This window comes from Grampus griseus (genome assembly GCF_964374135.1).
Source record: "Grampus griseus genome assembly, chromosome: 1".
Lineage (NCBI taxonomy): Eukaryota > Metazoa > Chordata > Mammalia > Artiodactyla > Delphinidae > Grampus > Grampus griseus.
Window position 1 is genome coordinate 29,596,696 of NC_139017.1, and position 15,146 is coordinate 29,611,841.

Here is a 15,146-nt window from a genome sequence, read left to right on the forward strand (position 1 = left end):
ACAGAAGCCAAACTGGTAGAAGAAGGATGTTAAGTATAAATTTGTGTATTATTACTTTAACATGCCCACATTTTACTTTACATATTAAAAGGAGGGGTTCTGCAAAGTGGAAAACTTAGTTTGTGAATTGATTTTGAGGAGTGGTTTTTCTTTTCTTAGACACTTAGCTCTGTTCTGATGTGAATTTATCAGATTGCTTTTGTGTATCAGATAACACCACCATTCACAAGTTAAGTTTCTTGGATTTTGGACGTCTGTTCGATGCTACAAAGAAAATAGAGATGAGCTCCCTTTTTAAAGCTTTTGACGTGGTGTCATAGAATGGCATGTAGATACAATCAGCTGCTCTGTTACCTTAAAACTAAGCATTTGTAAATATTAAAACTTAAGAAGATGGCAAGTGATTTCCTTTAAAACAGCTGTTCAGATTGGACATACTTGGCATAGTTCTTCCTTTCTTTAAAAGTTATAGGAGACTTGTAGCTCAGTATTGTTTTCTCTGTTTCTAATTTGCTGCTGATAATGTATATGGATTTAACATGCTGTGTAAGCTGCGTCCTAGTTACTGAACAGTTTATGCAGTGCTGCTTTGCCAAATAAAGTTAAAAGTGAAAGAGGCAAAAAAAGAAAAAATTGAATCTGAGAAACCAGAAATGAAAGACGAAGTTTCATATCAATTTTTACATGTAGAAATTCCTTTTCATTTCTAGCTTAATAAGTCATAATGTTTTGCCTCATACACTCAAAGTTGTTGTAAACATCAGGGTAGATGAAATAGAAATGAATACACCACTACCAAATGGAGTCCAAGCTGTTATGGACACACAAATCCTACAATCCAAATGATAGCTACAAAAATTAGATTTAAAAAAGCAACAATGACTACACTGAGCATCATATTCAAACTGCAGAAAATCAAATATAAAGAAATAATCTTCAGGGACTTCCCTAGTGGCGCAGTGGTTAAGAATCTGCCTGCCAATGCAGGGGACATGGGTTCGAGCCCTGGTCCGGAAAAATCCGACATGCCGCGGAGCAACTAAGTCCGTGCACCACAACTACTGAGCCTGTGCTCTAGAGCCCACGAAACACAACTACTGAAGCCCGCGTACCTAGAGCCCCTGCTCCACAACAAGAGAAGCCACCACAATGAGAAGCCCGTGCACTGCAACGAAGAGTAGCCCCCGCTCACCGCAACTAGAGAAAGCCTGTGTGCAGCAATGAAAACCCAACGCAGCCAAAAATTAATTAATTAATTTTTTAAAAAAAAGAAAGAAAAGAAATAATCTTCAAAGAAGCCAGAGGGGGGAAAATAACACCTTTTTTAGAGGAGCAAAGATAAGAATTACATATGACTTCTCAGAAACTCTACACAAGCAAGAAGAGAATAGAGTGAAATATTTAAAGTGTTGAGCAAAAACCCCACCAACCTAGAATTCTGTATCCTGAGAAATTATTCTTTAAAAGTGAAGGAGAAATAAAGATTTTCTCAGACAAACAAAAACAGAGTTTTTATTGCCAGTAAACCTGCCTTGCAAGAACTGTTTTTTAAAGTTCTTAAGAGAGAAGGAAAAAGATACAGGTCAGAAACTCAAATTTACATAAAGAAAGACATGCATAAGAGAAAGAATGAAGATAAAAACTAATAGATAACAGTTTATTCAAAATAATAACAGCAACTGTATTTGATGATTATAGCTTATGAATACTTGAAATGAAAGACAGCAAGGATGTTAAGTGATAGAAGAATTAGGAATACTTTTATCTTATAAGGTACTTGCACTACCTGTGAAGTGGTATAGTGTTATTATTTGAAAGTGGACATGGATTTGATGTAAATATATATTGTAAATTCTGGGGAGACCACTTTTAAAAGTTAAGAAAATGTTCCATGGTTGCTACTTGATAACGAGGTGCAGGGTGCTTGTCAGGGAAGAGATGCCCAGGTTGGCAGGCCAGGCCGAGGCTCTGACCACTCAGTGCCAGCAGCAGCAACAGACTCATGCCCTGCACTCAAAAACAAACAAATAAATAAACAAAATTTTAAAAGGAGTATATTTGATATGCTAAGAATGGAGGGAAAATGGAATCATATAAAATGCTCACTTAAAACCACAAAAGGCAGAAAAATAGTAGAAGACAAAAGAAGGGACAAAAAACAAGGGCATCAAAGAGAAAACAGTAAGAAATATGGTAGATATTAATTCAACTATATCAGTGATCACTTTAGAGGTCAACAGCTGAATAAACCAATTAAAAGACAGAGATTGTCAGAATAGAATAAAAGGTAACACCCAACTATATGTTATCCACAAAAAATCCACTTTAAATATAAAGACACATATAGATGAAAAGTAAAGAGAAAGATGTATTGTGCTAACACCAATAAAAAAAAAAGTAGGAGTACCTATTATTACTTTCAAAAAGGAAGTCTTCAGAGCAAGGAAAATTATCAGGGACAAAGAGGGGCATTACATAATGATAAAGGGGTTGATACTTCAAGAAGACATAACAATCCTTAACATGTATGTGCATAATAGAGCATCAAAATACAGAATCACAAGGAGGAATAGATGAATCCATGTTTATAGTTGGAGACTTCAACACCCAACTATCAGAAATGGACAGAAAATCAGTAAGGACATAGTTGAACTAAACAGCACCATCAATCAACATGGATATAATTGACATCCATAGAGTACTTCATCAAACAGCAGCAGAATACACATACTTCTCAAGCTCTCATGGAACATTTACTGAGATAGACCACTTTCTGAGCCATAAATCACACCTTAACAAATTTAAAAGGATGGAAATCATAAAATGTATGCTCTCAATGTAAGAAATGGCACAATGGAATTAAATTAGAAATCAACAACAAAAATTAAGCTGGAAAATCTCAAAATACTTGGAGATTAAACAACACACTTCTAAATAATAGGTCAATAAAGAAATCTCTATAGAAATTTTAAAATATTTTTAACTAAATGAAAGTGAAAATACACCTTATCAAAATTTGTGGAAAGCAGTGAAAACAGTGCTTATAAGAGAAATTTATAGCATTAGATGTATATATTAGAAAAGAAGAAATATCTAAAATAAATAATCTAAGTTTCACCTTAGGAAACTAGAAAAAGAAGAGTAAATTAAATCCAAAGCAGAGGAAGAGAAATAATAAAAATTAGAACAGTAATCTATTAAACTAAAAGTAGAAAATCAACAGAAAAAAATCAACAAAACCAAAAGTTGCTTGTTTGAAAAGATCAATAAAATGATAAAGCACTGCTAACTAAGAAAAAAGAGAGAAAACATAAATTACTAATATCATTAATTAAGAGGGGACATCACTACAGGCCTCATGGGCACTAAAAGGATAATAAAGGAATACTATGAACTCTATGCCCACAAATTTAATAACCCAGATTAAATGGACCAATTCCATGAGAGCACAATCTGCCAAAACTCACACAAGAAGCTAGACAATCTGTACAGGCCTACATTTTTAAAACTTTTAAAAAGTGAGATATAATTGATGTATAATATTATATGTCACAGGTGTACAACATGATGATCCACAATTTTTAAAGGTTATACTCTATTTAAAGTTATTATAAAATATTGGCTATATTCCCTATATTGTAAAATATATTCTTGTAGCTTATTTATTTTATACATAATAGCTTGTACTTCTTAATTCCCTACTCCTATCTTACCCCCTGCTTCCCTCTCCCCACTGGTAACCACTAGCTTGTTCTCTATTTTCTTCTATTATATGCATTAGTTTTTTTTAAGAGTCCACATATAAGTGATATCATACAGTATTTGTCTTTCTCTGTGTGACTTATTTCACTTAGCATAATACCCTCCAAGTCCATCCATGTTTTTGCAAATGGCAAAATTTCATTCTCTTTTATGGCTGAGTAGTATTCCATCACATATATATATATATATATATATATATATATATATATATATATCTCACATCTTCTCTGCCCATTCATCTGTTAATGGGCATGTAGGTTGCTTCCATATCTTGGCAATTGTAAATAATGCTACTATGAACATTAGGTGTATTTTTCTTGAATTAGTGTTCTGTTTTTTTCAGATATATACCCAAGAGTGGAACTGTTGGGTCATATGGTCTATTTATAGTTTTTTGAGAAACCCTCATACTGTTTTCCACAGTGGTTGCACCAATTTACATTCCCACCAACAGTGTAGAAGGCTTCCCTTTTCTCCACATCCTCACCAACATTTGTTATTTGTAAACTTTTTGATGTTAACCATTCTGACAGGTGTGAGGTGTTATCTCATTGTGGTTTTGATTTGCATTTTGCTGATGATTAGTGATGTTGAGCATCTTTTCCTGTGCCTGTTGGCCATCTGCATGTCCTCTTTGGAAAAAAATGTCAATTCAGTTCTTCAGCCCATTTTTTAAAATTGGATTTATTTTTTTAATTTGGTTGCATCAGGTCTTAGTTGTGGTAGCTGGGCTCCTTAGTTGTGGCTCATGGGCTCCTTAGTTGCAGCTCACCAGCTCCTTAGTTGTGGCTCACTGGCTCCTTAGTTGTGGCATGTGAACTCTTTGTTGCAGCATGCATGTGGGATCTAGTTCCCAGGCCAGGGATCAAACCCAGGACCCCTGCATTGGGCGTGCAGAGTCTTAACCACTGTATGACCCTACCAGGGAAGTCCGAGTTTTGGAGTTTTATTTTTTTAATGTTGATTCATATGAGCTGTTTATGTACTTTGGATATTAATCCCTTATACAGTTAATATCAATTGCAAGTATTTTCTCCCATTCATTTTGGTTGTTTCTTCATTTTATCAATGATTTCCTTCTCTGTGCAAAACTTTTAACTTTAATTAGTTCCCATTTGTTTATTTTTGCTTTTATTTCCTTTGCTTTGGCAGACAGATACAAAAAATATATATATTGCTACAATTTATGTCAAAGAGTGTTCTGCCTATGTTTTCCTCAAGGAGTTTTATGGTTTTCTGTCTTACATTTAGATATTTAATCCATTTAGAGTTTATTTTTGTATATGGTATGAGAAAGTGTTCTAACTTCATTATTTTATATGTAGCTGCCCAGTTTTCCCAGCACAACTTATTGATGAGACTGTCTTTTCTCCATTGTATACTCTTGCCTCCTTTGTCATCAATTAATTGACCATAAGTGTGTGGGTTTATTTCTGGGCTCTGTATTCTGTTCTACTGATCTGTGTATCTTTTTTTTTCCACCAGTATCATACTATTTTGATTACTGTAGCTTTGTAATATAGTCTGAAGTCAGGGAGTATGGTTTCTCCAGCTCTGTTCTTCTTTCTCAAGGTTGTTTTGGCTATTCAAGGTCTTTGTGTTCCCGTACAAATTTTTTAAATTGTTTGCCCTAGTTTTGTGAAAAAATGTCATTGGTATTTTGATAGGGATTGCATTGAGTCTGTAGATTACCTTGGGTAGTATGGTCATTTTAACAATGCTAATTCTTCCAATTCATGAACACTGTATATCTTTCTGTCTGTTTGTGTCATCTTCAATTTCCTTCATCAGAGACTTGTAGTTTTTTAAGTATAGGTCTTTTACCTCCTTAGGTAGATTTATTCCAGGTATTTTATTCTTTTTGATGCAATGGTAAATGGGTTTTGTTTCTAAATTTCTTTTTCCGATAGTTCGTTGTTAGTGTATAGAAATGAAACAGATTTCTGTGTGTTTATTTTGTATTCTGCAACTTTACTGAATTCATTGATGAGCTCTAGTAGTTTTCTGGTAGCTTCTTTAGGATTTTCTCTGTGTAGTATCATGTCATCCTCAAAAAGTGACAGTTTTACTTCTCCTTTTCCAATTTGGATTCATTTTCTTTTTCTTCTCTGATTGCCATGGCTAGGACTTCCAAAACTATGTTGAATAAAAGTGGAGAGAGTGGACATCCTTGTCTTTTTCCTGATCTTAGAGGAAATGCTTTCAGCTCTTCACCATTGAATATGATGTTAGCTGTGAGTTTGTCATATATGGCTTTTATTATGTTGAGGTAGTTTCCCTCTATGCACACTTTCTGGAGAGTTTTTATCATAAATAGGTGTTGAATTTTGTCAAAAGCTTCTTCTGCATCTATTGAGATGATCATATGTTTTTTATTCTTCAGTTTGTTAATATGGTGTATCACATTGATTGATTTGCATATATTGAAGAATCCTTGCATCCCTGGGATAAATCCCAATTGATCATGGTGTATGATCCTTTTAATGTGTTGCTGGATTCAGTTTGCTAGTATTTTGTTGAGGAGTTTTTCCTCTGTTTTCATCAGCAATATTGGCCTGTAATTTTTGTTTTTTGTCATATCTTTGTCTGGTTTTGGTATCAGGGTGATTCTGGCCTTGTACAATAGAATTAATTCAGAAGCATTCCTTCCTCTGCAGTTTTTTGGAATAGTTTGAGAAGGATATGTGTTAACTGTTCTCTAAATGTTTGGTAGAATTCACCTGTGAAGCCATCTGGTCCTGGACTTTTGTTTGTTGGGAGTTTTAAAACTGCTGATTCAATTTCAGTACTGGTAATTTGTCTGTTCATATTTTCTATTTCTTCCTGGTTCAATCTTAGGAGCTTGTACATTGCTAAGAATTTGTCCATTTCTTCTAGGTTGTCCATTTTATTGGCATCTAGTTGTTCATAGTAGTCTCTTATGTTCCTTTGTATTTCTGTGGTGTCCATTTTAACTTCTCCTTTTTCATTTCTGATTTTACTGATTTGGGCCCTTTCTCTTTTTTTCTTGATGCGTCTGGCTAGAGGTTTATCAATTTTGTTTATCTTTTCAAAGAACCAGAATTTAGTTTCATTGATCTTTTCTATTGTTTACTTAGTCTCTATTTCATCTATTTCTGCTCTGATCTTTATGATTTCTTTCCCTCTAGTAGCTTTTGGCTTTGATTATTCTTCTTTCTCTTGTTGATTTAGGTGTAAGATTAGGTTATTTGAGATTTTTCTTGTTTCCTGACATAAGCTTGTATTACTAGAAAATTTCCTCTTAGAACAGATTTTGCTGTGACCCATAGATTTTTGGATTGTTCTCTTTTCATTCTCATTTGTCTCCAGGTATTTTCTGATTCCTCTTTGATTTCTTCAGTGATCCATTCATTATTTAGTAACATATTGTTTAGCCTCCAAGTGTTTGTGTTTTTTATAGCTTTTTCCCCTTACAGTTGATTTCTAGTCTCATAGCATAGTGGTAGAAAAAGATGCTTGAAATGATTCTAATTTTGTTAAATTTACCAAAGCTTGTTTTGTTACATAGGTTTATATTATTAAAGAAATTAAATCAGTAATTAATAATCTTCCAAAACAGAAAACATCAGGACAACTTGGGTTTAATGATGAATTCCACCATACATTTAAGGAAGAATATCAATTCTTTACAGTCTCTTTCAGAAGACAGATGCACAGGGAATAGTTATTTACTCATTTTATGAGGCCAGGATTACTATAATACCAAAACCAGACAAAGATATTTCAATAAAAGAAAACTACAGACCAAAATCTCTTATAAATATAGATGCAAAATTCCTCAACAAAATAAGCAATATAAAAAAGTTATATACAATGACTTAATCAGATTTATCCTAGGTATAGAAGGCTGGTTCAACATTTGAAAATCAGTGAATGCAATTCACCATATCCACAGGCTAAAGAAGAAAAATCATATGATCACATCAATAGATGCAGATAAAACATCTGACAAAATCCAATACACACTCATGATTAAAAAAAAAACACTCTCAATCTAGACACAGATTTTGTACCCTTCATACACAAAAAAACTGAAGATGAATCATAGATCTAAATATAAAATGCAAAACTATAAAAGTCCTAGAAGAAAATTTAGATGACCTTAAGTTTGGTAATGACTTTTAGATACAGCACCAAAGGCATGATCTGTGAAGCAAATCATTGATAAGTTGGACTTCATTAAAATTTAAAACTACTGCTCTACAAAAAGTACCATCAAGGGAGCAAGAAGACAAGCCAGGAGAAAATATCTGCAAAGATATATCTGATAAAGGACTTTTATCTAAAATATACAAAGAACTCTTGAAACTCAAAGAACAATCAGAAAACAAGTAAGTCTATTAAAAAATAGGCAAAAAAATCTGAGCATACACAACATCGAAGAAGGCAATACATATATGAAAAGATGCTCCACATCTTATGTCATTGTAGAAATGGAAATTAAAGCCACTATCACTACACACCTCTTAGAATGGCCAATTTCCAAAACACTGACAACATCAAATGCTGGTGAGGATGTGGAGCAACAGGAGCTTTCATTTGTTGTTGGTGGGAATGCAAAGTTGTACCGCTACTTTGGAAGACATTTTGGCAGCTTCTTACAAAACTAAACATACTCTTACCAGGAGATCCAGAACTCATGCTCCTTGGTGTTTACCCAAATGAGTTGAAAGTGTATGTCCTCACAAAAACCTGCAGCTAAATATTTATAGCAGCTTTATTCATAATTGCCAAAATTTGAAAGTAACCAAGATGACCTTCAGTAGGTGAATGGATAAGCTGTAGTGCATTCAGACAATGGAATACTATTCAGCATTAAAAAGAAATGAGCTATCAAACTATGAAAAGACAGAGAAGAACCTTACATGCACATTACTAAGTGAAGGAAGCCAATCTGAAAAGGCTGCATACTATATGATTTCAACCACATGACATTCTGGAAAAGCCAAAACTGTGGAGAGACATTAAAGATCAGTGATTGCTGGGTTAAGAGAGGAGGGAAGGATAAATAGGCTGGGCACAGGGTTTTTGTAGGATATTGAAACTACTCTGTATGATACTGTAGTGGTGGATACATGTCATTACACATTTGTTGTAAGTCAATATTATACATTATGGACTTTGGGTGATTATTATATGTCAGTGTAGGTTCATTGACTGTAACAAATGTATCACTCTGGTGCAGAATGTTGAAAATGGGGGAGGCTGTGTGCAGTGTGGCAGTAGGGGTAAGGTGTATATGAGCACTCTGCAATTTATGCTTAAATTTTCTGTGAACCTAAAACTGATCTAAAAGATAAACCCTGTTTAATAACAACAGAAAAGCAACAACTAATGGTGTCTGAGGATGCCTGATTAAAATAGTGACTCACTAGCAACCCCCATAAAAGTTCTTCTAGTATCCACCAAAGCACAGATAAAGGAAGCTTAAGGTCAGAATCTAGGAGGTCTTCTTTAATTATAATATACATGAGACTGGATTGGATCCCAAATGCACCCCACCCTATTTTTCTAGGCCACAGCAAAAACTACAAATCTCAAGAAGTAGATGGCTTACATGATAGAAAAATTGTTCTGGGCAGAGACAAAGAGGGATAACCGTAAAAGAGGTGCATTCTAGGAATTTTGTAGATAATTTCAAATTTTAGTTCTATGTATTTTGTTAGAAAAGGCTTACCATATAGAAGGTAAAGTTTGTGCAAAAATATACAAGAAGGAGCACAATTTGCCTGATTTTAGATTTCTCTATTCTACTACAAACAGAAACAGTGTTTGTGGAAACTATGAAGATTGACAGATAAATAAAAATAAGAAGTCAAGAATAAGATTATCAGAGTATAAAAGGACTGGTGATGAGCAATAAGAAACAGATAAAATAAAGATAACTTTATTCATTTATTTTTATTGAAGTATAGTTGATTTGTGATAGTTTCTGGTGTACAGAAAAGTGATTCAGTTATACATGTATATTCTTTTTCAGATTCTTTTCCATCATAGTTTATTACAAGATATTGAATATAGTTCCCTGTGCTATACAGTAGGACCTTGTTGTTTATGTATTTTCTGTATAGTAGTTTGTATCTCCTGATCTCAAACTCCTAATTTATCCTTCCTCCACCGCTTTCCCCTTTGGTAACCATAAGTTTGTTTTCTATGTCTGTGAGTCTGTTTCTATTTTGTAAATAAGTTCATTTAAGTAAAGGTAACTTTAAATAAATATTGTAAACCTACTGGTAATACTGAATGCAAACATAAACAATTATTTTCTATAATCTCCAGAAGACTCAAATAATTGTTGGTATGAAATAATTTGTTGCAACTTTTGTAAAATAACTTTTGAAATGAAAAAAATTTTTAAAACAGGAGATGTAAAATATAAATATTAATGTAATAGCAGTATCTGGATGCAAATCTCGAGATTACATTAGCAAATAATAAGTGAAGGACTGGCTATGGGAAAAAGAGACAGGTAATGTAGGCTAAGCTTTCTGTTTACCTGGAAAGATGAGGTTTCAGTCTAACTTCTAATAAACGGATTTTTTTAAACTTAAAAGTAAACACTAGTAAAATTAAAAACTGTATTTACATATGCATGTGCATAAGATTATGCATATACATAATCTTTCAAAGTATTAGAGAGAAGAAAAGAAAACTTAAGCTTAATTCAAAAGACAGAAGAAAGGAAATAGAAAGGAAGCATTAAAAAAAAGAATAGTGTTACATGAAAGAATTAAGACCAACTGTAGTAGTTATAACAATAAATATAAAAAGTCTCCTATTAAGAAAAATAATCTCTTTCTTCTCTAATTCATGACATTGCTCCCTTTAGAATAAAGATTAATGCAACATAACCCTTTTAAGATTAAAAATGAAAACTTTACATTCTTCCCAACACGTAAAGTAAGGGGATGGGTAGTCCTATACCCAATTTAAAGACAGAAGAAATAGATGTCTTACTTTAAATAAAGAGCTAGGAATGAAATAGGTTTTCCTGACATTCATTCATTCTTCTGTTCATTTGACAGCTTGGGCATCCTTCCTTTTGTCTCAATAAATGTCACATATTTTCCTATATCCATTTTTATACCATGCAGTTTGTTAAGATACCTGTGACCAACTACATAAGAGTAGTGACTTACCCACATTTCCAGTCAGTAGTATCCTGGTACATGAATCAGTATACAGCGATGTCAGAGAAATGGCAGCATGTTTTGTGAAAGGTAGAATATCTTTCAGTAGTCTTCCCTGTATAAAGTATGATAATAAATTCTATAAAATATCAATATTGGAGTTGAGTTTCTTGATAAATAATTTATCCAAAGAACTATGCCTACTAATTGTAACATGATTCTCTTCTTTGTAATAAAAATAATTTGAAATTATCTATAGGGACTTATTTCTTTGAAATTAAATATTGATAAAAGTGGAGACTATTATCATAATTATAAGCATTTAGACTGATTATTGTAGATCACCTCTATACCTGAGGGTTGTTTTTGCTCACTTCCCATGACCCTTTTCATGCAGTTCCTCAACCCTTTTCCAGTGACATATTCTTTTTTTTTTTTTTTTTTTTGTGGTACGCGGACCTCTCACCGCCGTGGCCTCTCCCGTTGAGGAGCACAGGCTCCGGACGTGCAGGCTCAGCGGCCATGGCTCACGGGCCCAGCAGCTCCACGGCATGTGGGATCCTCCCAGACCAGGGCACGAACCCGTGTCCCCCGCACCGGCAGGCGGACTCTCAACCACTGCGCCACCAGGGAAGCCCCATATTCTCCTTTTAAATAAACATTCTTTTCAGATTTAAGTGTATCTCACTTATTTTAAGCGAGAATATTGTATTCGCCTTTTCAGAAATATCTAATTTTGAATATTGGCGCAAGATAAGGATTGAAATTTGGCAGAGTGTTTTTTGGCATTTAGTATAAGTCATCACTGGGAAGGACTTTCATATACATTTCTCTACTTGGAGATTAAACATCGAAGCTTAGGAAGAAAAAATTTGAATCTGCCGCTTGTTTCCTATGATTTAGTTAGATATAACCTTTTCTCCTTCTATTGCTCTCACACTTTTATTATCTATTTATCGGGGAAGAAAAAAAGCACTGCTCAAATACCAGGATCATCACAGGGAAAATTATTGCTACAATATTTTGTAGCATTTTCAATCCAAGAGTTTCTCATTAATAAGTTAAGAGTCAACTGATCAACTGGGAGGTTTTATCCAACAGACAGCTATGCTGTTCTGTGTTGTTGGATCTCACTATCTGCCATACAAAACTTGCTGTTTTCTGGGTTTCCCTCTAGAAAGGAGCCTTACAAGTGGTGCTACCTCCCTTGCCTCTCTAAAAATTTCATTGTCATCATCATCAGTCTACCCAAGATCCTTCCTTCTGTCATTTCTGTACTCCCAATTCAAACCCTGCCCCACTTTCCACCCCCAAATCATTTAAAATCTTTTAGTACATGAAAGTTATTTTTTCACTGTAAAATGTTTAAGGACTCTTAATACTATTGTAATAACTTCTTCCAATAGTTTGGATAACTAAAAGTTTATGTATATTCAACATTTCAGTGTTCTTACATTCTTTAATGATATATTCATCATTTATATTATCTAATGTTATTTAAATATCCAGTGAAATATATGGTGGGTTGTATTCATAGCTCAATGTAAAGAAAGATTTGAAATACAGTCGTTGTCTTAGCAGTGTTGATGATTTGATCTTCTGAGTTACAAAACTGACCTATTATAAATTTTGAGTTGTATTTTCAGTGAGCAGGCTGAAAAACTAGGATATTGACTAGAAGATTGAACAATAATAGAATTAGATGATATACGGAACCTTAGAAGGCTAAGGTTTATTCAATAATCCTTTTTATCTTTCCTATTCTTTGCTGTTCCAGGAAAATAACAGGCCCCATCACCTCCAAGGTCCACAAGCGGAGATGTCCATCCTCATGTGCAGTGACAAGGATAGGTGGTTGAGTATCTGTTAAATTGGTGCTTTCCAGATGTTTTTTGTCCACTGGCTGTCGCTCACCTACCATGACATCTTTTTGCTCACCTGTTGGAAAATTAGTGAGTTATCAGTGTTTGTTATACTTGGAATTTCAAATTTTATAGAATGTAAAAGAGGAGGCAGGTAAGAAAATAGCAACAAAACAAAACAAAACAAAAAGAACCCCACATTCTTTTGTCTAGAATTTTTTTAATCCCAGAGAACTTCAATCAGGCAGAGAACAAAAAAACCATTAACAAATGGAATCCTGTATCACTGGAAAAAACTAAAAGGGCTCATTTTGGATTCTACTGAAAAAGGCTTTGCACTGTACATAGCAGCTAAAACTAGATATACATCCAGTATAAGTCTTACACATTACAAAATGGCTTATGAATCTAGTATAAGTTTTAGGGAAATGGGCTGAAGACTAAGAAGCTCAGTAATATTTTGGATTTTTAAAATCTAGAGTTAGTAGTAACTAACTAACTAACTAGTAACTAAAAGGTATCATCCTAATGGAAATTCTGCTTCTTAGACTACGGAATTCTATAGCACCTTAACATTTAGTCACAAAAAGAATATATGTTAATTAGAAGTATTCTATCACCTAAACTCCCTATTGCAAAGGAATTGTTTTATAAGGAAGAGAGGAGATTTCATACCGACCTTTAACCTCACTGTCATGTATGCTCTGTTTGCTTTCCTGAATTTGGGGAGAAAAAGATAATATTTCTATGACATTGGAAGGAAATGAGATATATCGGATGAATAGATTTTTTTCATAGTTAAATTTATATCTCTAAGCATTAGGTTTAAAGTTTGTTTTTTTTTAAGGATTAGGTTTAAAGTTATTTTTTAATTAATTCTTTGAAAAGGTGTATTAAGAGATTTTCATGCTCATAAATAGGGTATTTGTAACACAACCTTTTCCTAGTGGCTCCGGTGTAGCATAATAACGAGAATAGTTAAATACCTAGTTCATGCTGTGTTCTTGGTGTATATGATCTCTAATTCCATTCACAACCATGCCAGTTAGGTTTTATTATTCCCTTGTTATTGATGAAGAAACAGAAACTCAGAGATTAAGTGACATCTCTAAAGCTAATCAGATAATAAATGGAGCGCTTGGATTTAAGTGCAAGTCTGTCTGACACACATCTTTACAAGTTTATTTTTTTCCACTAAGCTAGTGCTTTTAAAATAATTTATGCAGTGAAAACTTTCCTTCAGACAAAATCCTAACTAGAAATGAAATGTGTAAAAATATATAAAATTGGAACTGAGAACACAGTTTGAAAACCATGGCATTACATTACATTATGTAATTACATGCTGTCTCTTCCCTCTGTGAAATGTAATTGTGTAACACTTTTTAGCAAAAGAGATAGTCTAAAATTATTATTTTATGAACTTAAAAGTAGCCTATGTAATTTGTTTTCTTCATGATTATTTGCAGATATAAAAGCCTTGAAAAAAATAGGAAAAAAAGATGAAGACAGTTTAGACATTGCTTTTTAGGGGAAACAAAAAAGTTCTTACATACATGCAGGGGAGGGACTTATATGCAACAAATCACTATTTTTGAACCAACATTGGGTATAACAGGAAGACATACTCTCCTTATTTCTTGCTTACCTTACTACTTTGTGGACCCTTGCTAGACTCACATTGGGATGAAGAACATATGGAATCCTGACTTGATCTCCTACAAGGAGAGGGAGGAAGTCCGAAGAGGAAGAGTTAAGATAATCTATCATACTCAAAGGGTGCTCTCCTCTGTTTTAATTTCAGGTGATTACTCTTGCCATCATCTGTGCATTCTGGTGTGCATACTGTGGATACTGCCTGGGTGTGGGAAATAAAAATCTGCTCTGTCCCACTGTTAAGGCTAGATTTTGTCCCAGAGGCTCTGACACTGAAATGGTGGGGAGTGGGGTGGCAGTGGGGAGGCCTGGAAAACCTGGTAACTTCTGCTCTACAGTTTCCAATTCTGCTAGAATGGGCTGAAAACTGGCTTAGGGTTCTGGTGCAGATATATATAGATGAGGTCCTAAAAATATTCTCAGAATAAGAACATTTCAAGTCAAGGAGTAGGGAAGGTGTTACATTCTGGCTCACTTCTGGATGATGATAGTACAGAAGCCTTTGATTTCTCTCCAGAGATGTGTTTACCATTGCCTATTGTTTACTGAAATCAGAGCTCTCAAGCAAATATAAACAGGAAATTCACCTTTTCTTAAAATTTAAAAAAAAAATCAGGCTTCCCTGGTGGCGCAGTGGTTGAGAGTCCGCCTGCCGATGCAGGGGACGTGGGTTCGTGCCCCGGTCCGGGAAGATCCCACATGCCGCGGAGCGGCT

The 15,146-nt window shown here is 34.2% G+C and overlaps 1 protein-coding gene across 1 annotated transcript in view; it reads right to left on the reverse strand.

Annotated features, from left to right (window-relative positions):
• WDR64 (WD repeat domain 64) overlaps positions 1-15,146 on the reverse strand; it is a gene marked incomplete at both ends in the record, with an annotated part of 149,248 nt that overhangs the window by 29,075 nt on the left and 105,027 nt on the right. The window contains 4 exons of the mRNA XM_082666678.1: positions 10,923-11,028; positions 12,712-12,851; positions 13,455-13,491; positions 14,424-14,493. Coding sequence (XP_082522804.1) covers positions 10,923-11,028; positions 12,712-12,851; positions 13,455-13,491; positions 14,424-14,493 — 353 coding nt within the window. The remainder of the gene's footprint in view (positions 1-10,922; positions 11,029-12,711; positions 12,852-13,454; positions 13,492-14,423; positions 14,494-15,146) is intronic.